This window comes from Lampris incognitus, chromosome 15, assembly GCF_029633865.1.
Source record: "Lampris incognitus isolate fLamInc1 chromosome 15, fLamInc1.hap2, whole genome shotgun sequence".
Classification (NCBI taxonomy): Eukaryota; Metazoa; Chordata; class Actinopteri; order Lampriformes; family Lampridae; genus Lampris; species Lampris incognitus.
This window is the reverse complement of record NC_079225.1, coordinates 34637092-34659367: the sequence shown is the minus strand read 5'-3', so window position 1 is coordinate 34659367 and position 22276 is coordinate 34637092. Positions and strand designations below refer to the sequence as shown.

The following is a 22276-nucleotide window of genomic DNA, read 5'->3' as shown; positions in this document are numbered from 1 at the left end:
ATCAAACATCGAATCAACATTTGCCCTGTCATCCTAAGACATAATAGTGCCACATCCCATTTCCCCTGTCCTTGACACCCATCAAAAACCAGCTCAACATGCCCCTCCCCTGCCCGCCACACATACCCTCCTCTGCTCTTCTATCCACCACTGCTTCTGCATCCTTCCCTCCATCCCACCAGCTGCCATCCTGTTCCAAGTGACCCACATTGCCCCAGAGGGAGTACTCTCTGAGCTTTGTGCTTTTATGTAAAACAAAGTCAAAGTCCAAACTCCAAAAGAGCTGAGCCGCCAGGGACCAAAATGTTCCCTTCCAAAAAAATAAAACTCTTGAGAAGGACGTTAAATGACCTCCACTATTACACTACAGAGTAGATTACATCCTGTCTTTACTAACTCAATTCTGTGATTAAACGACTGAAAATGAATGACTGAAATAAATGACAAAATATCAATTTCCATCGATATCAAGTCAAGTCAGTTGGAATTGGCCAAATTTCTTTTCTTTTTTTTGGATTCCTTCCCCTTTTTCTCCCCAGTTGCACCCGGACAATTACCCCACTCTTCTGAGCCATCCTGGTCGCTGCTCCACCCCCTCTGCCGCCCCAGGGGGGATGCAGACTACTGCCTGCCTCCTCCAAAACATGTGGAGTCACCAGCTGCTTCTTTTCCCCTGACAGTGAGGAGTTTCACCAGGGGGATGTAACGCGTGGGAGGATCACGCTATTCCCCCCAAATTGTTTGGAAAAATACATGCAAAAGTAAAAATATAATAAGTAGAAAAAGCATGAGTGCAGATTCAAGTCTGGGCAATATTAGAGGTATAACAGAATAGGGGCGTGCTATAAGTCAGCTATAATACAAGCAGTTACTTTGAGGCATGAAGGATGTAGTATTGCATGGTAGTAAAACATATGGCACTGATGCCGTGAATAATATTGCACACACCCTGTTGCATAAATTATTGCACAAATTAATAATTGCATAGGTAGGTGCAGAAGTGCAAATTGGATGAATATAGCATGCTGTTAAAGAGTGGATGTGAGCAACATGGGATACCGTGAGACAATTGCCTTTATATTTTATTAGACATGTATATTTTACTTTTTGGAATGAGAACCCATTAAGAGTGGATACAGTGTGTTGCGGTGGCCAGATGGAAAACTGGACAGTGTGTCCAATACCATCTCGGTACTAAAACCAGATAGTGAGCTCATATGCTAAAATGATATTATGGTGCCAAGATGCTTTTGAGAAACCATGCCCGGATCAATAAACACTGCCAGGATCTTTTTTGTCAGATTTCGATCAACTGCATTTGTCCATGGGCACAAGATAGCCTACACGGGCATACTGTAGCTGTGGCCTGCGGTCTCGCTCTAAAAACATGATGTGAGCTGTGCCTTATCCCCGTCAATAGGACAAAAATAAATAGTGTCTTTCCCCTGTGGAGAGGAGTGCAGAGAGGACACAGGGATGCCTTGATGAAATATTCATGTCCATTTGAAACCACTTGCAGAGGAATGGCACTGGTTTGAGTACGCATGATGGATGTTGGTGGTGACAAGTATACAACGCAGGTAAGGATACGTAGACATTCCTCATGGACGCAGTAGGCCGCCGTAATAACACTGATGTATCTGCACGAACAATGTAATTTCAACGTAATGTAATTTGATGATCGGTATCTATGATTTGATTGTCAGAGCCACACAATCACTGCTATATCAGTGTGATATAAACATATCATCTCAATATTGTTCATTCTGTCTTGTATTGCTGAACCAGAGACTAATGAGCTAATTTGTTATATACACAATGTCACGAACCCAGACTAACCCGAACCCTGACGCCTGTAGTCTAACAATTACATAAGAACCACTTTAAGTTTACACTGTCATTAATCTAATAAGGGCACCCTCCCCCCTTTTTTTTCTCTCCACAATTGTACTTGGCCAATTACCCTATTTTCCGAGTTGTCCCAGTCGCTGCTCCACCCCTTCTGCCCATCTGGGGAGGGCTGCAGACTACCACATGCCTCCTCCGATACATGTGGAGTCGCCAGCCGCTTCTTTTCACCTGACAGCGAGGAGTTTCGCCAGGGGGACGTAGCGCGTGGAAGGTTCACGCTAGGAGGCGCTAGTGCAGCGACCAGTACACATACCCACATCCGGCTTCCCACCCGCAGACACGGCCAATAGTGTCTGTAGGGACGCCCGACCAAGCGATTCGAACCGGTGTTGGTAGGCAACGGAATAGACCGCTATGCTACCCGGACGCCCCCCTAATAATGGCATCTAACCTGCCCAAAAGTTTCCAGACACATGTCAGCAAGGGTAGCCTCGGCCAGCCTTGGCCGAGGCTACCCTCAAGAAACACCTGGTCACCCCCGTTACCACACCACCAGCAAAAGTTAAAGAAACAACACACAGATGATAATTTTGTGTTCACGGTCAGGCCACATGACAACGAGCTCTTCATAATAACCTCACTGGTGTCATATCAGCACTCGCACAACTCTTGCAAGAGACTTTGCAATTACAAGCTCTGAACTTGTTCCCAGCTAAAAGATTCATCACCTCCACCATGGAGCTGTCTGCAGACTCAGTAGCCACTGTACAATAATGAGGGAGACTGCAAAGAGAGCTCATGCACAGTAGTTTCAGCTTGCTGTGACTTCACACAGGGTACTTATTCAGTTGCACACGAATAATCCTTCGCATTAATTCACAAAATTATGTCTATTGCATACACATAAACCTTTGTATAAATTCACTAAATTATATCTACTCATCCTTTTAATTGCAAAAAAATTAGCTGTAACTCTTTTGTAAGGAATATACGCCAAATCTTAAGAACAATTTCAGTGCCACCCACCAAATAAAATAAAATAACTGTCCCCCCTGTTTTCTGCAGGGGCCACTCTGCATGTCAGTACATCTAATCGGTGAGGAGGGTGATTGACAAGCCTACCTTGGAGGAGAGGTGATGATGGACAGCCAGGCTGAGGGCCTGCTTCTTCAGGGCAACCAGGGTGGCAGAACACTTGTCACAACATGGAAGTTGTCTTTCAGACCTCCGAACGCCACAGTCCTCCCACATAGTAGGTCCATAAACGCCAGGTTCAGGACCAATGTGGTTTAGGAGGTCTTCATCGGATCTTGTAAATTGTCTCCTAAGAGACTTAAGGCAAGGGACACCATCGTTTGTCTGGCACATAGTCCCGCAAGAGATGCCACTGTAGTCCCGGTGTTATCCCAATATCTGCGACTGCCAAAAATTGTGACCATGGTTAAAAACTGGCACTGTGGACCACGCCAAGAGCGTTTGGCAGTGGACCGGCGGACACCCCCAGTTCCTCCCACCTCCTGGTTGAGTGCAGTTGTGGGTTTTGGGGTGCTTATAAGGTCGGGGTAAAGATCTGGGAGCGCGGTCGTCCCTTCCGGAATGCCATCTATCGACGACCGTGGAAACGCGCTTTCTGCGCGTTCAGGACAACCATGGTTACAATTTTTGCCGGCCGTAGATTTTGCCGTAACACCGGCACCGCCAAGAGGAGAGTGGCGCTTTTAAAACCAGAAAGACTCCGCAAAAACAAAAAAAAAAAACAAAAAAAAAAAAAACGACGGGATGACAATATTGTTGCACCTCTATGAGAAACGCGCAAATAATTCTCTCAAGTATAATATCTATGGGGTATGACAGTGCGCAAAAACAGAAACCAAGTGATCTGAACAACTGTGAAACCACACCCAGAATGTTTATTCAAACGATTCAAGGGTTTTCTCCCTGTCTAATAGACTGTCTATTTTTAGTAGTTCCAATGCTCCATTTATAACGAATTAAGTGACTTACCCAATATTTTCCTTTCCCCGTAGCGGGACATCTCTCTCCTTTCCGTGTGAGAGAAGCCATACCAACTTGTTAAATGTTGTTCTCTAAAGGAGATCCGAACAAAGGCGTGGTGCACTTTCAGCTGATTTCTCCAAAGCTCCGAAACACAGAGTTGCATTTATCCATGAGACCTTACCAGCACGTAAAACTGGCACATATGAGACACAAGCTCAGTGGTGATATGGATGGGTGTGCGTAATGACAGTGAGAGAGCGCACTGCCCTGTGTCTCTGATTGAATTAACTTGTGCATTTATCATGTTCTCCTCTAGGTGGCAGTAGATGGACTATAGAATTTTTCTTTTTTTTTCGAAAAGATGTCATGTTTCGCACTGGCCAGACACAACTGCATTTAAGCACCGTTGTTGCAACAGTATTCCTCACCTGGACATTTCAGAGCGCTGCTGAAGGATTGTGGATCGCTGATGTTTGCAGGCCCCAACCTGGAGGCTTCCTCCAAATCAGAAATACTTGTGGGCACGCGTTGTTATTATTATGATGTAGAAAAAAAGACAGGGGAATTCGAGAAGAGGTGAAAGTCAGTCTACTTAAAGCACTCGTCTGGCCAGTGTTGTCGTATGGAGCTGAAAGTTGGACATTGAAGAAAGCGATGGTAAACAGGATCGAGGCTTCAGAGATGTGGCTTTATCGTAGGAAGCTTCGAATAAGTTGGACAGAGAAACGAGCGAATGCGATCATCCTTGATGAATTAGGAACAAAAAGAGGGCTAATGGCACATATGATGAAAAGACAGCTATCATTATTTGGGCATACCTGTCGTCCAGGTAGAAGTAAATTAACAAAGGCGGCGATTTTTGGGAACGACACCAGCAAAGCGCAAGAGAAGCCGACCAAAAAGGCAGTAGTATCATGATGGCATCAAAGAATGGCTTAGTCTGCAAATATCGGAGGCAACAAGATTGGCTCGGGACAGGGAGAACTGGAGGAGACTTGTTTGGCAAGCATGTCGTCGTGATGGTGCTGGCAACCCTCGCTAACGGGGACGCCTTGAAGAAGAAGAAGAAGAAGAAGAAGAAGAAGAAGAAGAAGAAGAAGAAGAAGAAAGAAAGAAAGTAGAAAGCCACTTTATTTTGTCGTTGTACCTTACAACGAATTGTATTTTTACAACGAAATGTGTTCTCTGCATTTAACCCATCCTATTGTACAGGAGCATTGGGCATGCATGTCTTTTTGATGGTGGGAGGAAACAGGAGCACCCGGAGGAAAGTCACGCGGACACGGGGAGAACATGCAAACTCCACGCAGGAAGGACCCGGGACGGCTCGAACCCAGGACCTTCTTGCTGTGAGGCAACGGCAACAGTGCTCCACCGTGCCGCGGCGCCCCCGTATGCGCCCCAAGAACATCTCCTTGAGAGAGAAGACCTGAATTCGCTCAGCTCAGGCAAACCTGGAATCAAGCGCTTTCTTTGAAATAGTGCAATTTTCTCAAATGTAGAAAATCTCAATCTCAAAAAAAAAATGTCTGACGGGCTTTTTAATGCTAACAACTCGCCAAAAGACGGGGTCCGTTTTATTTTAGATGCGTCAGGCCAACAAAAACTGGGACCACGGGACATTGGCAACTTAGAATATTTGCATAAAGGCTGATGGAGGCTCCCCTCCAACATCTACCCCAGAATTCTATGCGGCTCACATATGGTCTATTTTAAACTAGCTGGACTAGACACCCTAGGTGTGTGTCTGTCAGGGGCGCCGGAATGGGAGGGGGGCAGGGGGCCATTGCCCCCCCCACACACACACACTTTTACCCTCTTTCCACATTTTTTTAAAGTCGGGAATCCCTGTATCCCCGCTAATGCCCCCATATTGCAATACTTCCGGTAAAAAGACGTCGCAATCATTCCCGTCCACTCTAAGAAATTAGGTCAAATAAAGCACGCAGACATAAATCAGGAAGAATATTAACATTTTAATCAAATCAACGTAAATTGCAACATACATCAAATACATTGTAGCCTACATAGCAACCAATAAAATGATGTGTGTTTGCGTTGTTTGTCTGTTTGAGTCGTTAACTTAGCTAACGTCAGCTCTGCTAGCTATCAATATTGTGCGAGATCCGCACGTGTTCAGGTAAAGGGGAATGGATTCAGGGCAGACAGTGAAATAGGTACAACGAGAAAAGAACGGCTCCCACCAAGTACGACTCGGTTCCCTTCGTTCGGACCAAAGAGCCGTTCAAAAGAACCGGATCGTTCGCGAACGTCACATCACTAGCTTGGACGATATTTTCACAACAGCAGTTGTAATGATAACTTACCAGTGGCTAAATCATTTTGGTGAGGAATGCGACGATGAAGCAGTAAGCTGTTTTTCTGATTTTTCGTTAAATATGGCTTTGGGATAGATGTGCGCTGCTGAACACATGGCAACATTACCGTTGCTGTTGCTTGCTTGCTACTAGTGTTAATGTCTTGTAAACTCGTAGTTTATGCTAATTGAACAAGACATGATTGTATCTAATCCCACATGCACTAGCTGGTTTATTTTGAATTACACCGCTACCCCGTGGGCAGGCAGCAGAATGAGAGGGATTTCAAAACTGAATACAATGTATCACTTAAGCGCTCAAGCTCAACACAGAACGCCACACTGAGATTGCCTAACTGCAACAAAGTGAAAAGATGGGGCGGACACGTGTCTTCAATAACGTGCTTTGTGTGTGTGGGTGTGGGTGTGGGCCCTGTGATGGTGGCCTGGCAGCCTGTCCAGGGTGTATCCCCGCCTGCTGCCCAATGACTGCTGGGATAGGCTCCAGCATCCCCACAACCCTGGATATGGATGGATGGATCGGCTAGAGTAGAATAGAGTAGAACTTTATTGTCCAACCAAGGCTGTAAATTTGTCTTGGGTCTCAAATCAGGCAAAAACCAACAATAAACGCAGTACAGAACTGAGGAGGAGGAAGAGGAAAAGTAGTTGTGGTAGTAGTAGTAGTGGCTAAGGAGCCCCGGACTGAAAACAGAGACGGACAGCCTGATAATCGCTGCAGAAGACCAGAGCCTGACAACCAGATTACCATTGCATCATCAAAGATGGAACAGACCCAAAATGCAGAATCTGTGGAATGTACGAAGAAACCATCGACCGCATTGTCTCAGGCTGCCCGGAACTGGCAAAGACTGAGTACATATACAGGCACAACAAGGCAGCAGCATACCTGCACTGGAAAATCTGCAGCAGTTACAAGATCAAGATGACTGAGAAGTGGTACGGACATCAGCCAAAAATGGTCACTGAGAACAATGATGTCACCATCATCTGGGACACACCCATCCGGACTGACAGAGAGATAAAAGCCAACAAGCCCGACATCGTCATCAAGGACAGGAAGGACAAGAGATGCATGCTCATCGACATGGCAATACCATCCGGGGAAAAAAACCCAACCTCAGTGAAAGTCACAGAGAAGCTGACCAAGTACAAAGACCTGGAGATTGAAATCAACAGGATGTGGAGTATGAAGACTGAAACAACACCAGTGGTCATCGGAGCTCTAGGACTCGTGAAGAAGGGAATGGAAAAGTTCACCAACCGTATCCCAGGCAACATCAACATCCATGCAGTCCAGAAGATCACCTTACTTGGAACAGCCCACATATTACGACGAGTACTGTCAATCAAATGACATCTGCCCTGTAGGGCCTCAGGTCCATAGTTTGGACCCGGCTCTACAGGATGTAAAACAGAAAACATGAAACAAATAATAATAATGATGATGATGATGATGTTGGGGCGGCACGGCTGCACAGTGGTTAGAGCGGTCACCTCACAGCAAGAAGGTCCTGGGTTCAAGCCCCGGGGGTAGTACAACCTTGGAGGTCATCCCTGGTCCTCCTCTGTGTGGAGTTTGCATGTTCTCCCCATGACTGCGTGGGTTTTATCTGGGTGCTCCGGTTTCCTCCCACAGTCCAAAGACATGCAGGTCAAGTGAATCTGCCGTACTAAATTGTCCCTAGGTGTGTGTGTGTCGGCCCTGTGATGGCCTGGTGGCCTGTCCAGTGTGTCTCCTCGCCTGCTGCCCAGTGGCTGCTGGGATAGGCTGTAGAATTCCCGCGACCCTGAGAGCAGGATAAGCGGCTAGGATAATGGATGGATGGATGGATGGATGGATGGATGGATGGATAATAATGTTGCAACCAGAGGAGGTGGTCGCTCTGACTGTCGACTGTTCTGCGCTAGGGGAGCGCAAGGGCTCATGGAACTGTTAATATTTGAGTTGGAATTGTTGTTTTAGTGATGTGGTGTTCATGTTTTAGTTGTTGTGATTTGTGTTGTTTGTTTTGGCGTTTGACTCAGACTGGGTAGAGGACTCTTTACTTATTGACTGACCTTAGGACCATGACTTAGACTGATGTCGTCATTGTAATGCTGATTCTGTCAGATTTTAAGAGGTGTCAAAATAAAAGCCACTCCTGTTGGTTATATGGTGTATGGGACGCAGGTTTGGCATTAAGAGAAAGCTCGACCCTGTCATCCATTCTTCCACGTAAACTCGCCACATTGATGTCAGAAGTGGGATTGGGCTGAAGAATGGAGAGAGAGATCCAGAGATTGGAGCAAGACATTGAGTGTACCCGTTGGCTCTTGGAAAACCTGGCATGGCAAAGGATGGAGCCAGTCAGAGATGGAAGTTTTCCTGCCCACCATGATGGCTCCAGTGCACCATGGCCCCACCTCCCCCTGTAGGCCAGAAATGCCAATACAGGGGAATGCCTGCTGCCCCCCGCCGCCACTGACCGCTCCCTTTGCGACCCAGAGGGCTGCTGCCAACAAACCACCACCACTGGTCCCCATGCTCAGCCTGTTACACCCCACAGCTGCGTATAAAACACTAGCCAAGCTACCCAAGTACAATGGGATGACACAGCTGTACCTGTCGGCATGGCACAGCGGATGGAGTAACGAAGAAGCTGCCATTCACCTGTCCCTGACGTTGGAGGGAAAGGCTTTGCAGTTGCTCCTCGACCTAGCCCCAATGGAACAGCGGGACCTGCAGGCCCTGACCATGGCACTGGAGAGGCAATTTTGGCAATGACCCATCACTGACCAGAGCAGGAAGAAGCTAGCCAGCTGTCGCCAAGGAGGAGAGAGCCTGGGCACCTTCGCCGCAGATGTGCAGCTGCAAACCCAACATGGTTACCTGCAGTTCGACGCAGCCACCCAAGAGGAGCTGATCCTCCACACTTTCCTGCAGGAGCTCATGCCGGGGCAGTTGGGCCAGCATGTTCGCCTCACCATGCCCCAATCCCTCAGCGAGGCTCTCTGCAAAACTGAACAGGTCAAGGTGGCACTCCCCACACGGCCTACCCAGCAGAAGGCCCCCACTCTCCGAACGCACATCAAGTTGGCCGACTAGAATGAGGAGGAGATGGCAGAAGACATCTACCAAGTTTGGCCTCCACCACAGCGTCTCGGCAATGGCCTCTAACATCCAGGTGACATCCACCTCGGCTGACTGACCGCTGTTTCCAGTGTGACGAGCCTGGTCACATAGACTGCAACTGCCCAGCACCAGCACTGAAAGCCAAAGTCCCCCACCGGTGGGAAAACAACAGCAGAGTGATCTAGTGAGGGAATCACCACTCCAGTCCCCCTTCAAGGCTGATTCACGCTGGTTGACTGCCTAGGTCACACCAAAGGACTGTATCTTAACTGCCAACTCGGCAGTCGACACTGCCAGGCCCTGGTCTACCATTTCCCTGATGTGACCTGGCATCCTCCCGGGCACCACGGGCCCACTCTTAGTGGCATGGTCACCAACCAACACCCAGCTAATGATAGTGACAGGAGAAAAGGCTGGCATGAGAGGAAAGAAAACAGTGCGAGTCCAGGCTGGAGACCAGGAGCTGGCACACAAATTCTGGCTGGCCAACATCCAGGACCCGTGCATCATTGGCCTGGATCTGCTGACCTGCTGGGGAGCCTGTGTTAACATGTCGGAGGCAACCATCACCCTCAGCACGTAGACTGTGGTGCTTCAGTCCAGTCAAGGAAAGAACAGGCCCAAAGACCAACAAGCTAGTCGCCAAGCAGCCACAGCCCAGCAGGCACAGAGCCCCTGTGCTTCTCTGCCCCAGTGATACAGACCAGCGTCAAAGCCACCCGCTAGCACGCCCACCACTAGTGGTCCTGCACCATCCCACCCTGCCTTAGCCCTGAGCGCTGAGCCTGCCGTCCTGCCCTCTGCTGAGACAACTTAGGCCATACGCAACTTATGGCAGCATGGCAGCGACGGCCTTGACCCACAGCAGTGCCACCAGTTAAAACGCCTCCTTGATGACTATGCGGATATCTTTGCTGCTAGAAACAAAGACTGCAGGCAGACTGGGCTGTTCCAGCATGCCATCGAAACCAGCCCTGCCCAGCCTATCCGTCTGCACTCTCATCAGCTAGTCTTTGCTAAGCAGCAGGTGGCAGAGGACAAAATCCACGAGATGGCTGCTACTGGGGTGATTGAGCCCTCTGACAGTCCATGGGTGGCTCCAGCTGTCTTAATGAGGAAGATGGATGGCTTCTGGCGGTCCTGTGTGGACTATCAATACCTTAATGCCATCAAAAAAATAGGACTCTTACCCGCTCCCTTGAATCGACAACGCCCTCGGCCACATCACGGGATCCAGCTGGTTCAGCCCCACTGACCTGCATAGTGGCTACTGGCAGGTGGGGCTGGCCCCCACCACAAAACCGAAGACCACCTTCACCATCGGACAGGGTCTGTGGCAGTTCCGCATCATGCTGTTCAGGCTCTGCAATGCATCGGCTACGTTTGAGCAGCTGATGGAGAGGGTGCTGGTGAACGTACCCCAGAGCCATTGCGTCACTGTTGTGTTAAGCGACCACTCGAAGACACACGTCTGTTAGCATACGCTTCTTTACTTCAACAACCCACGTCACACTCCATCTCCCCTCTTACAGTCACTTACATCCTATCTTGCCCTCTAGCTCCCCCTACTGTCCTCCAACTGTATCAACTCAAGACATCACATATCCCCTTTGCAAAAGATAACATTTCCATCACCAGCTATACAATCACTGCTGTGCTTATGCTGAACTGTATAAGCTATGAACAGTCTTACAATAACAACAGAATACCTTGACCATAAAACAAATAACAGTTTCGAAATAACAGTCTTATGCAGACACTACTAGGTCATTAAAAATAACAGTTTTGAAATAACAGTTTCATACAGACAGTACTAAGTCTATAAGAAAAAACAGTCTCAAAATAACAGTTTCATACCAACAATAGGCTACTCTTGTTTTAGTTTACCGTCCTCACATAACATAGTCCTGTGCCCAAGCCGGCAGCCTCCTGACCCTGACCTCTCGCAGAGGGGGCTGAGCATGTAGTGGGTCAGGCTGGACTTGGCTACAGTCTATGTCAGGCCCCTCAGGACGAATTTCCTGTGAAATCAGTTGACTACCATTGTCTGAGATGAACTCTTTTGGGTTTCCTTCCCTGCTGAACACTGTAGACAGGAAGTGGATCACTGATGCAGAAGTAACTTGGGACATGAATGCAACCTCAGGCCACTTGCTAAAGTAATCTATGAGGGTAATAGCAAAACGGCAACCAGGGGCTGTGAACTCAAAAGGGCCTACAATGTCTATTGCTACTTTTTCCCATGCAGCATCTGGGAATGGAACAGGTTGCATAAGCATATGTGTAACAGCTGTCTTGTCATGCTGCTGACATGTGAAGCAAGATTTGATTGTGGCTTCGACTTGTGCATCCATCCCAGGCCACCAGTAGAGGTCCCTGAGATGTTGTTTCGTTCTGACGATGCCCTGATGTGTCTCATGAGCCAGTCGTAGCAGTGGTGGCTGCAGTTGCTGTGGCACCAGTAGACGGTAGTCTCCCCGCAGGACACATCCATCCACTACAGACAGTTCTGCTCTCAGTCTGTAGTAGGGTGTCAGTGTTGGATCCAGACCCGAGTGTGGCCATCTTGTGGCAATGAACTTGCGCAGCTGTGACTGAACAGGGCATGCTTGACAGGCCTCCTTGAATTCATCTGCAGACACAGCTGAGAAGCTGCCAATGAGTGCCACCACCTCCAGCTCGTCCTCCTGTCCCTGATCAGCAGTTAGCAACAGGATCCTGGACAGTCAGCTGTGAAATTTTCTGTGCCAGGTCTGTACTGCATGTCATAATTAAATGACAGCAACCTAGCCGACCACCTAGCTATACGCATACCAGCTCTGTCCAGCCCCTTAGAGGAGAGTAGTGTAGTGAGGGGGCTGTGGTCTGTACGTAACGTGAAGCGTGTGCCCCACAGGTAGGTCCTCCATTTCTCTGTAGCCCAGACACACCCCAAAGCTTCTTTCTCCACCATGGAGTACTTCCGCTCTGCTGATGAAAGCATGCGTGACGCAAACGCCACTGTTCTCTCGGAGTTGTCTGAGTGTATTTGAGTCAGCACAGCCCCAACCCCATAATCTTAAGCGTCAGTGGTTACGATGGTGGGCAGATCAGGGTCAAACAAGGTCAGTGCAGGACTGCGAACAATCAACTGTTTCACTGTTTCAAAGCTCTGCTGTGCACTTGCAGTCCAGACATATGCAGCATCTCCTCGCAACAGGCTGCGCATAGGCTCCATCACTGAGAAGTAGTTGGGAATGAACTTTGCATACCATGAAGTGAGCCCCAGAAAGGAGCGGAGGCCAGAGGCATCCTTGGGGGCAGGTGCCTGCAACACTGCCTCCACATGACAGGGGTCTGGCTGTATCCCCTGGGCTGACACCCTGTGGCCCAGGAAGCCAAGCTCTTCCTGCCTGAATTTGCACTTTGCCATGTTCAGTTTCAGTCCTGATGCATTGATGGCCTGGAGTACTGCTCGGAGATGGGCATCATGTTGTTCCCTGGTTTTCCCATAGATGATCACATCATCCAAGTAGCATTGGCACCCGGGTAAGTCTTTCAGTACGGTCATCATCCTCCACTGGAAGCAGCTAAGCCCTGAAGCCTGTCCATATGGTACACGTTTAAACCTGAAGAGACCCTCGTGTGTGATGAAAGCTGTGAGATTTCTGCTGACCTCATGGAGCAGTACCTGATGATATGCACTCTGCAGGTCCAGTGCGGAGAAAACAGTTCCCCCTCTGAGCTCTGAAAACATTTTCTCCATGTGTGGGAGAGGGTAGTTGTCCACCACTATAGCCTTATTAGGCTCCCTTAAGTCCACACATAACCTAATAGCTTTTCTTTGCGGTCACTACAATAGGGGAAACCCACTCTGATGACTCGATAGGCTCTATAATGTCCTGTCTTTGAAGATTCTCAAGCTCCTGCGTAACTGCACCTCTCACTGCAAAAGGTAGGCAGCGCAGTCTTTGCTGAATTGGGGTCACATCTGTGCGCACTTTGGTTTTAAGAACAAATCCTTTTGCATAGCTCAGTGTCTCCCCATTGCCCTGTTCTGAAATGGATGAAACAGCATCTGGGTGACGTGTGACTGGGGAGCAGGTCGGACTTGCAACCTGACCATTCACTGACTGCATATCAAGTCCAGCAAACAAGTCTCTGCCTAGAATGGCCGTGCCCAAGTGTGTAACATATATCTCACTCCTCATACTTTTACTGGCGTATGACACAGTGGCATGTAGAGTTCCACTCACAGGATAGGGTTGCCTCCGTAACTCACAAGTTTCAGTGTCGGTGTACTCAGTGGGGCGTTTGGGAAAAGTTGCATTAACATTGCATTGGGAAGGATTGAAACGCCAGAGCCCGTGTCCAGCATAAGTTCGACATTTTGTCTTGTCTGCCCCTCAACAGCCATCTGTACTGTGCACATTATTTTATTCCCAGTGCGAGCTACAGTATCTACATTTAATATAGTCACTTCCAGCACAGTGCGCTCTACTTGTTCCACATCATCTGTAATTTCACTTACTCTCTTTGGCCCCCTACACACCTTTGCAAAATGCCCCTGTTTCCTGCAGTTATTACAGTGGGCCCTCCTGGCGGCACAAGATGGGTAGAAAGCTTTATGGTCGTGTGCTCCACATCTGAAGCATGTTAGCCCTTGTCTCTTGGCGTTGTCTCTCGTGGACGCTGGCGGTCCCCTGGTTGTGTCCACCGGCTGCATACCTACAGTTGCCGCGGGCGGCGCTACAGCCGCAGTTCCTCGGTTCATGATTTTAGCATTAGATATAACGGATTCAATTAGTCCAGCAATAGTCACAGCCTTTTCCAGAGTTAGGGGCGCCTCCAGCAGCAAACGCTCTCTTATCCGATTGGAGTTAGTCTTTTCCACCAACTGGTCCCGTAGCATGTCATCCTCAACCGTTTTAAAGTCGCACGTAGCCAGCTTGAAAAGCTTATCGAAGGCTCACCCGGAGACATGAGGAAAGGTGGCGTTGGGTTCACATTCACAGCCATCGTCGCCAATATGTTGCGTTGCTAAGGGACCACTCGAAGATACACGTCTGTTAGCATACGCTTCTTTTCTTCAACAATTACGTCACACTCCTTCTCCCCTCTTACAGTCACTTACATCCTATTTTGTCCTGTAGCTCCCCCTACTGTCCTCCAACTGCATCAACTCAAGACATCACAGACATGTACCTTGACTATCTGCTGGTACATGCCAACAACTCCGACGGAGCCCTGTCCAACCTGGGTGAGGTCTTCACTGCCGACCGGTCTGTGGCTGAACCCTATTAAGTGTCACCTGCTCATGAGGGAGACGAAGTTCCTGGGCCATGTAGCAAGTGCGCGTGGCGTAGCCACCGACCCAGCTAAGGTGGCTGCCGTCCGAGACTGGTCAACCCCGACCAACGTCGGCGAACTATAAATCTCCCTGGGCCTGCACGAGATACTAACTCGTGAGCACCAGTTAGTATCTCGTGAGCACGAGATAGTTATCACACACAAAAAATCCGCCCATGTCCCCTTAGGGGCTCCGTAATATTTCGGGTTTTCAGAAAAGACAATAAATCCACTTCTGCTGCCATTCTTTCAGCTGAGCCAAGGCTAGGCGGTAATGCGCCACAGGAAGTGCAATCTCGTGCGCACGAGATACTAACTCGTGAGCACGAGACGAGATAAGTATCTCGTGCTCACGAGTTAGTATCTCGTGATACTAACTGGTGCTCACGAGTTAGTATCTCGTGCTCACGAGATAGTACTTCCTGTGGCGCATTACCACCCAGCCTTGGCTCAGCTGAAAGAATGGCAGATACTAACTGGTGCGCACGAGTTAGTATCTCGTGAGCACGAGATAGTTAACACACACAAAAAAATCGCCCATGTCCCCTTAGGGGCTCCGTAATATTTCGGGTTTTCAGAAAAGACAATAAAACCACTTCTGCTGCCATTCTTTCAGCTGAGCCAAGGCTAGGTGGTAATGCGCCACAGGAGGTACTATCTAGTGCGCACCAGTTAGTATCTCGTGAGCACGAGATAGTTAACAACAACAAAAATTCGCCCATGTCCCAGGGGCTCCGTAAAATATAGCTGATAGCATCATCAACCAACTAAAAGATGATACGGTAGGCTAAATGATGCCGCCGTTATCTCATTGCATGCTTTGTAGATGGGCTAACGTTTAATGGTTTAATCCTAGTCTAGTTTCGCTAGTTTCTGTGCCTGGGATTTTTAATTTCCTTTTTAAAAACATGTCTTGACATTTTCCCTGCTTCTTACAGATCGACATCAGTGTCATAAACGTTATGACTGATGAGGAATTAGGACAGTATGTTGTAGCGAATTCGGGGGACAACGTAACCACAGAAACTGCCGCGGCCAGGAAGCGAACCTGTATCGCCCGCACCGCAGGAGTCATCGCTAACCGCTCGACCAAAGCATGGGACCCGCGAGCCAGCGGCCAGCGTGTCTACTAATCCATGCACGTTACAATATCATAAGATATGGGGACCGACTTGCACTCCGAGCATTTTGTGGGCAAAGAACTGCGACAAACGAAACGTCAGGAGCTGGCAGGTCAGTGAAGTCCGCTCTCATGCAGCAAGTAAGAGACAGACTGCTGGGGGCCCAACAGAACACTCCTGTCGACACAGCAGCAGCAGCAGCAGCAACAGCGGCGGCGGCGGCGGGAGGCCCTGGTGCTGCTGGGAATAACAACGCAACGAAGGACACACGACGAGTTGAAATGGGACGGCTCCACTTTGATAACGGCACTTACCATCAGGTCAGAACAAGAAATGGAGGCGGCACACGACACCGGTCTGTCCAGAAAACAGTAACTGTGGGTGAACTACTGGAGACTGGCAAAGACTTGTTTTTTCCAAATGGACATTCATCCAAAGGACCGGTGGAAGACTTCCCGTTAGATATTCGTGATTTTAGGCAGAACACGGTATCCCATGACGTCACGGTAAGCGAGCTGTACACGAGCAGAGTAAACTACGAATGCTGCGCGTCTGCACGAGCTCCCAGGCTAAAGACGTCCCAGCGATTCTTTCTGACACGTCATCGGACTTCAAGCAAACGGTGTGCAGACAAATGCTCAGAAGACAAATGCTCACGAGACAAATGCTCACAAGACAAATGCTCACAATACTAATAGAAAAAGAGACACATGCTCACAAATTGTTTTACAATCTTTATTTTTCAAAAAGTCAACTGAACATTCTGTTGCATGTCACATAAGACATATCACATAGGCCTAAGCATGTGAGAGGGATCACATCTCCCTGACAAATGACATGGTGATCTTAAAGATAATCATGATAATGAGACTATCAATTACTGTTTGGTAATACATAATCTTAATTAACCTTTATTCATGGAAGAATATTCCATTGAACAGTCTGTTGCATGTCACAAGACATGTCACATAGGTCTAAGCATGTAATAGGGATCACAGTGACCTAATTAAGAGATTTTAAACATTTCATATTTGTATATCTGTATACTATCATTTTCGCTGTAAATATAGATTATAAAACAATTTGTGAGCATTTGTCTCTTTTTCTTTTAGTGTTGTGAGCATTGGTCTTGTGAGCATTTGTCTTGTGAGCATTTGTCATGGAATCCAAGCAAACAGACAAGGGGCCAATGAAGAAGGTAATTTATCTTCTGTCACATTTGTGTTATCAAAACATTGTCGTTTAAATCAGGAGACACATCACTAAACAGAACAGATGACAAATGTTCGCTTGTAACGTGAAACTTGTAGTCTATGATTTATGTCGTCTCTGTTTATGTGTAGGTTTGTTATTGTATCACTGAATCAATCTAGTGTTGCCTTCATGGCTGCATAGAACAACTGTCAGTAGCCTATAGCCTAGCTTACTTCTATTCATGAGCAGAATTAACACTGTTGGTAGTATCCCCACGTTAATGCAGGATATGCAGAGATTATGAAAATTGACACTATAGTTCACGCATTATACTTATAGGTATGTCATAGGCTTAACACATAAGTAGACCATGAAATAAACACAAAGAGCCAATTCACAAAATAACAGGGCAGCTACTGCTCTCTCTTTTGGCAAGAAAATGTGTAGAAGCTGAAATTATAAAGTGTTGAATGTGTGTACAAGAGAAAGTCTCATTCAGCCTAACTGTTTTACTGAGTGAAAAAGCTAAATCAATAGATGATCAAATCAGCTGTATGAGTGTGTGTGTTTTTAAACAGCGCAGACATCATGGCAGCAGACTAACGAGATCGTGTTTGCACCAGCATATTATTAAGCAAAATCTTTTGGAATGGTGTGGACAATATGACATTAAGCAGGGCAGATTGTGAGTGTAAATGCTGCACAGTTCATGTGCAATCTATTGTTTGTGGATCCGGCCCAAAAACTCTTTGTAGAAACTCATCCCTCCTGCTCAGACCTGCGTGGACGGGACCAAGCCTGCTATCAGTAAGACACATCTGACCTAATCAGCAGCCACACTTGGACTGATTGAAAGGCCCAACGATAGCTGTGTTTGAAATCATTCACTCATTCACTATTCCCTACATAGTGTATGTCATATAGTGCACTACTATATCCGTGATAATGGACGGGTTGGAACACAGCTGTAGTGTCTGCTTCAGTCTCTTCTCTGGGTGAGCTGTGGCCTGCTGAGTTGTGGTTCCTTATGTTTAACCCTCAGGTGCATTATTTGAGTAAGTGTGGACATTCTTTACAGTTAGGATTGTTTCCCTGATTTAGCTGCCTTTTAGTTGCATCTGAGTGTCCTAGTTTATTGATTAGCATTTTTCCATCACCTTTTAGCATTTAAATCATCTGAGTTACCATAAACGAACTACAGTCAACTGTTTGAATGGAACCCCGTGAGAACAAATTAACTGTTGAAAGATTTTCCTCCATGTTTTGATCAATGTGCCAATGCAGATGCTCTGAGTATAACCCAGCCATCAGAAAGCAAGTTTTTACATTCTCACTATTGCAGCCATATGACAGCATATGTTGTTTATCTGTCTTTCTCCACATAAAATTCAATAACTAGAATTAATCACTTCCTTTATTTTTGGTGTGAATAATGTCTATCAAACCTGTCTCATCTGCAATGAGTACATCCTATTCTGTAAAAAAGGAATGCATTTAATTCATTTGTATTGTTTTCAAAGAGTAGCACATTTATAAATATTTGCTCCACTTCTCTCCCCACTTATGTATATGTTCAATTACAATAAGTTCAGAAAGAATTGTTTTGTATAATTTGCCGATCTGCTGATTTCTTTATAGACTAGGACTATGCAGAGACGATCCTTGAGGAACAGAACCAGGAGACGTTATCACTGGAAGACTGGAACTGATCACCAAGTGGATCATCCAGAGAGATCCTCTGATTCAGATCCAGCACCAGGTTGCTCAATGCAGGAAAACCATGAAAAAGTAAGCTCCAATAGAAATTACTGCAGTTTTACAGACCCTGTCTGTGACATACAATATACACCGCATTTGAACTAATCACCGCAACTTGCAGTAGAAACCACATGGCTTGCAATCCAATATACTGTACAGCAATGCAGCACACAGTCTGCAAAGGAATGTGGACCATGACGTTGTGTATCACAGATTTAACTTTAATAAAATATGATTTTGTTCCAACAACGGTAAATCCATATTAAATTTAAACTGCAGCTAAAATGATGGAAGAGGGTTAAAAGTTCAAGCTCAATGACACATTAACTCAATATGCATATACAAAAAATATCTGCTCAGGTGTAAGGTGTTTTATTCCCATGTACTGTATGTGATAGTACACATGATGAGATGATGCAAAGGTAATTGTTTTTCTTGTTTGTTTTTTATCATTTGATTATGAACAGAGAGGAGAACCAAGCAGGCAACCAAGACTAGCCCCTCCTAAGATGAGTAACACAGAGGTCCTGCATCCACCATCTTCTGATGATGATGTCAATCATACTTGCCAGTCAACAAGCAGGCATGAATCTGAGTCTTTAATGTCTCTGTCAAATCAAGACACAGTCCACTTGTCAAGTGGCGAGTCGGATCCCCCTCTTGCCCTTGCCATCCAAGCATCTCTTGAAGACTTTGAAGTACAGTTTGGACCCGTTTATGGTGAAGATGAGGATCTAGACTCCGCCCTTCCCTGGAATCCACAGGACTTGAACAGTATGCAGGTATAGTGTAGAACTGAGTTAATAATGGTGCTGCAAACATTATTGCCATTATTATTTAAAGTATTTTTCCTATTCATTATTCAGTCTATGATATGTACCATAAATAAGAGTGCCGAAGTCACGCCCCTTCCGGTGGACCCTCATGGGACCTTGATGGTAAAAAATATGAATGGCAGTGAATGAGGAGAGGAATGTGTATGTGACGTCATAGCTTTCACTCGCTTCCTGCAGCTTGGAGTGACTGCAACCTGGCACAAAACACACAGGCATCTTCAATCTTCAATCATAAATCCATTAACCATAAAACAGTGGAATTTCAGCGGGAGGCCAAGCTGCAGGAAGCGAGCGAAAGCTATGATGTCACATACGCGACCGCCTCCTATGTAGTCTTTCTAATTACGTTTGTTTCAAAAGCTTATATCTCAACAGTTTTACGACAAAGTATGACTTTCTTGACCTTAAAATTTATGTTTTCAATTCATTAACAACATATTTTGATTTCATGTCCCAACTCAAACGGGATCAAAAGATAATATTTCTCTCCTCATTCACTGCCATTCATATTTTTTCAGATCTAAGGTCCCATGAGCTCCACCGGAAGGGGCATGACTTCGGCACTCTATTGCCATCACAACTTATCTCAGCCCAAGCTGGTGTTCTAAGATTACTTTATTTCTAATCCAAACGTTCAACAACCAAAGAATATTCAATGTATTGTGATAGAAAACAGAACAGCAGCAAATCCAGAAATAATTATTTTTGCATGATAAATAACTTGTCAAAGTCATTGATTTATTCTCTGTTAACTAATTGATCGATCGATCTATTATCATACCTAATTACACTTATTTTTAATCTTGCAGCATTCTACACCGAATGACGGCCCTGTATCGTCAAACAGTCTTCCAGCATCAAAACCATTTGAAAAGGAACTCCACTGTGTCAAATTAAGACGTGTAAACATAGTTGATGATGTCCTTAATGTCTTCATGGAACCCAAAGTACTGAATGTTGATCTAAAAATGGAGTTCACAAACGAGAAAGCTGTGGACAGTGACGGTGTGTCAAGAGAGGTATACTCTGCGTTCTGGGAACATTTCTTAGAAAACTGCGAGGGGGAAGAAGAACGAGTACCCAGACTACGACCAGACTACACTGAGAAGGAATGGCAAGCTGTTGGAAGAGTGTGGTTAAAAGGATACCTGGACCACAACATCATACCAATCAGATTGTCACCAGCTTTTGTTCTTGCCTGTTGTCAAGGAGTTAGTTCAGTGGAGGAAGAGCTCTTGATGATGTCATTTGCCAGATTTCTTTCAGCGGACGAGCGAGCATCAGTTGAAAAAGCACTAAAGGGCAGCATGGATGAAACTGTTCAGGAGGACTTACTCGAAATCTTCTCAAGAATGGGTTCACACTGCTTGCCCACTAAAGACAACTTAAGGGCTGCCATTTTAAGAAGGGCGCACAAAGCTCTTCTTCAAGAGCCAAAGTTCATAATTGACTGTTTCCACTCCAGTATTCACAATGCTGTGCCAACACTCATAACCAAAGACAGCATAATGGAACTTTACGAATCTAAGAGGCCAACTAACAAGAAAGTGGCCCAGATGATAAAGCCATCATGTGAAACCCTAAATCCAGAAGAGCAGACAGCCCTTAACCACCTGCTACGGTATGTGAGAAGCATTGACCAAAGAAAACTGGACATCTTCTTGCGCTTCTGCACAGCGTCCACTGTGCTGTGCAAAGACACACTTGAAGTGACTTTTAATAGGTTGTCTGGTTTAAGTCGCAGGCCTGTAGCACACACATGTGGAGCAGTTCTTGAGTTACCATGCACCTACAGCTCATATACCCTGAGTTCCATGAAGAACTTGACAATGTCCTGTCTGGCGATTGCTTTGCAATGGATATTGTGTAGTGAATGCAAGGGATCTTGCACGTTTCCCTCTTCTGTTGACATTTTTATGGCATTTGTCTGACACAAACTATATTTCTACAAATACACTAAATACTGTTGCTGTTCAACGGTAAGTGGATGAAGTGGTCCTTTACAAGGATACAAGTCACTCATATTACATGAAAACATTGTCTCACTTAAATGTAAAAGTACTTGGCTATGCAAATATTGTTTCCTTTGTCATGTCATAGGTCATACATTACCGGTACTTAATTTGCGAGTGTCAAATCAAAACATTTAATTTGTTCATTCATGTATTACAACTAAGAAAAACATTGTACTACAAGGAGAAGAGATGAAACCAGAAGAATTATCTGACAAGATTGCTTAATTAGACTTAAATCTGAAACATAAGATTTCGGATTTTTTTGTTTCGGCATCATCTTATTGCATAGGCTTTTGCTGTAATATTTGTCAGCACACCGAGTTTGACACTTTGCTCAAGTCCAAAAGACAGTTTTAAGTTAATCATTCCGCTAAGTCATAAAGGTCTGCTCCCATAGGTAAACAACCCTTTTTCATGTACCATTTTCACATTTTCATATGCATGTTTTATGCAATTGTTATCAGTCAGTGTTCAACAAAATAATGCCTGCACTGCAAAAACTCAAAATCTATAACACAATGTCCCCTTAGGGGCTCCGTATTACACTGACGCTGTTTCGACTGGGAATTTGCCACCATCGCCAGTCCACCCTACCACTTGACTGACAAGGGACGACCATTCGACTGGGACGACGCCTGTGTACGCACAGTTTTTGTGTCGATGTTAATGCCAGAGGAAGTTTGGACCTCTGCAGTTAGTGAGGCAACAGAGCGTTGGCGACT

General features: G+C 46.2%; 1 protein-coding gene across 1 annotated transcript in view; it reads right to left on the bottom strand.

Moving 5' to 3' along the window:
• The window catches only part of kif26bb (kinesin family member 26Bb), a 31835-nt gene extending 27920 nt beyond the window's left edge, over positions 1–3915 (bottom strand). Inside the window, exons 1-2 of the mRNA XM_056294198.1 lie at positions 3856–3915; positions 2974–3183 (exon numbers count right to left, since the gene is read on the bottom strand). Of these exons, the coding sequence (XP_056150173.1) occupies positions 2974–3183; positions 3856–3915 (270 nt within the window). The remainder of the gene's footprint in view (positions 1–2973; positions 3184–3855) is intronic.
• Between the last annotated feature and the right edge of the window lie 18361 nt (positions 3916–22276).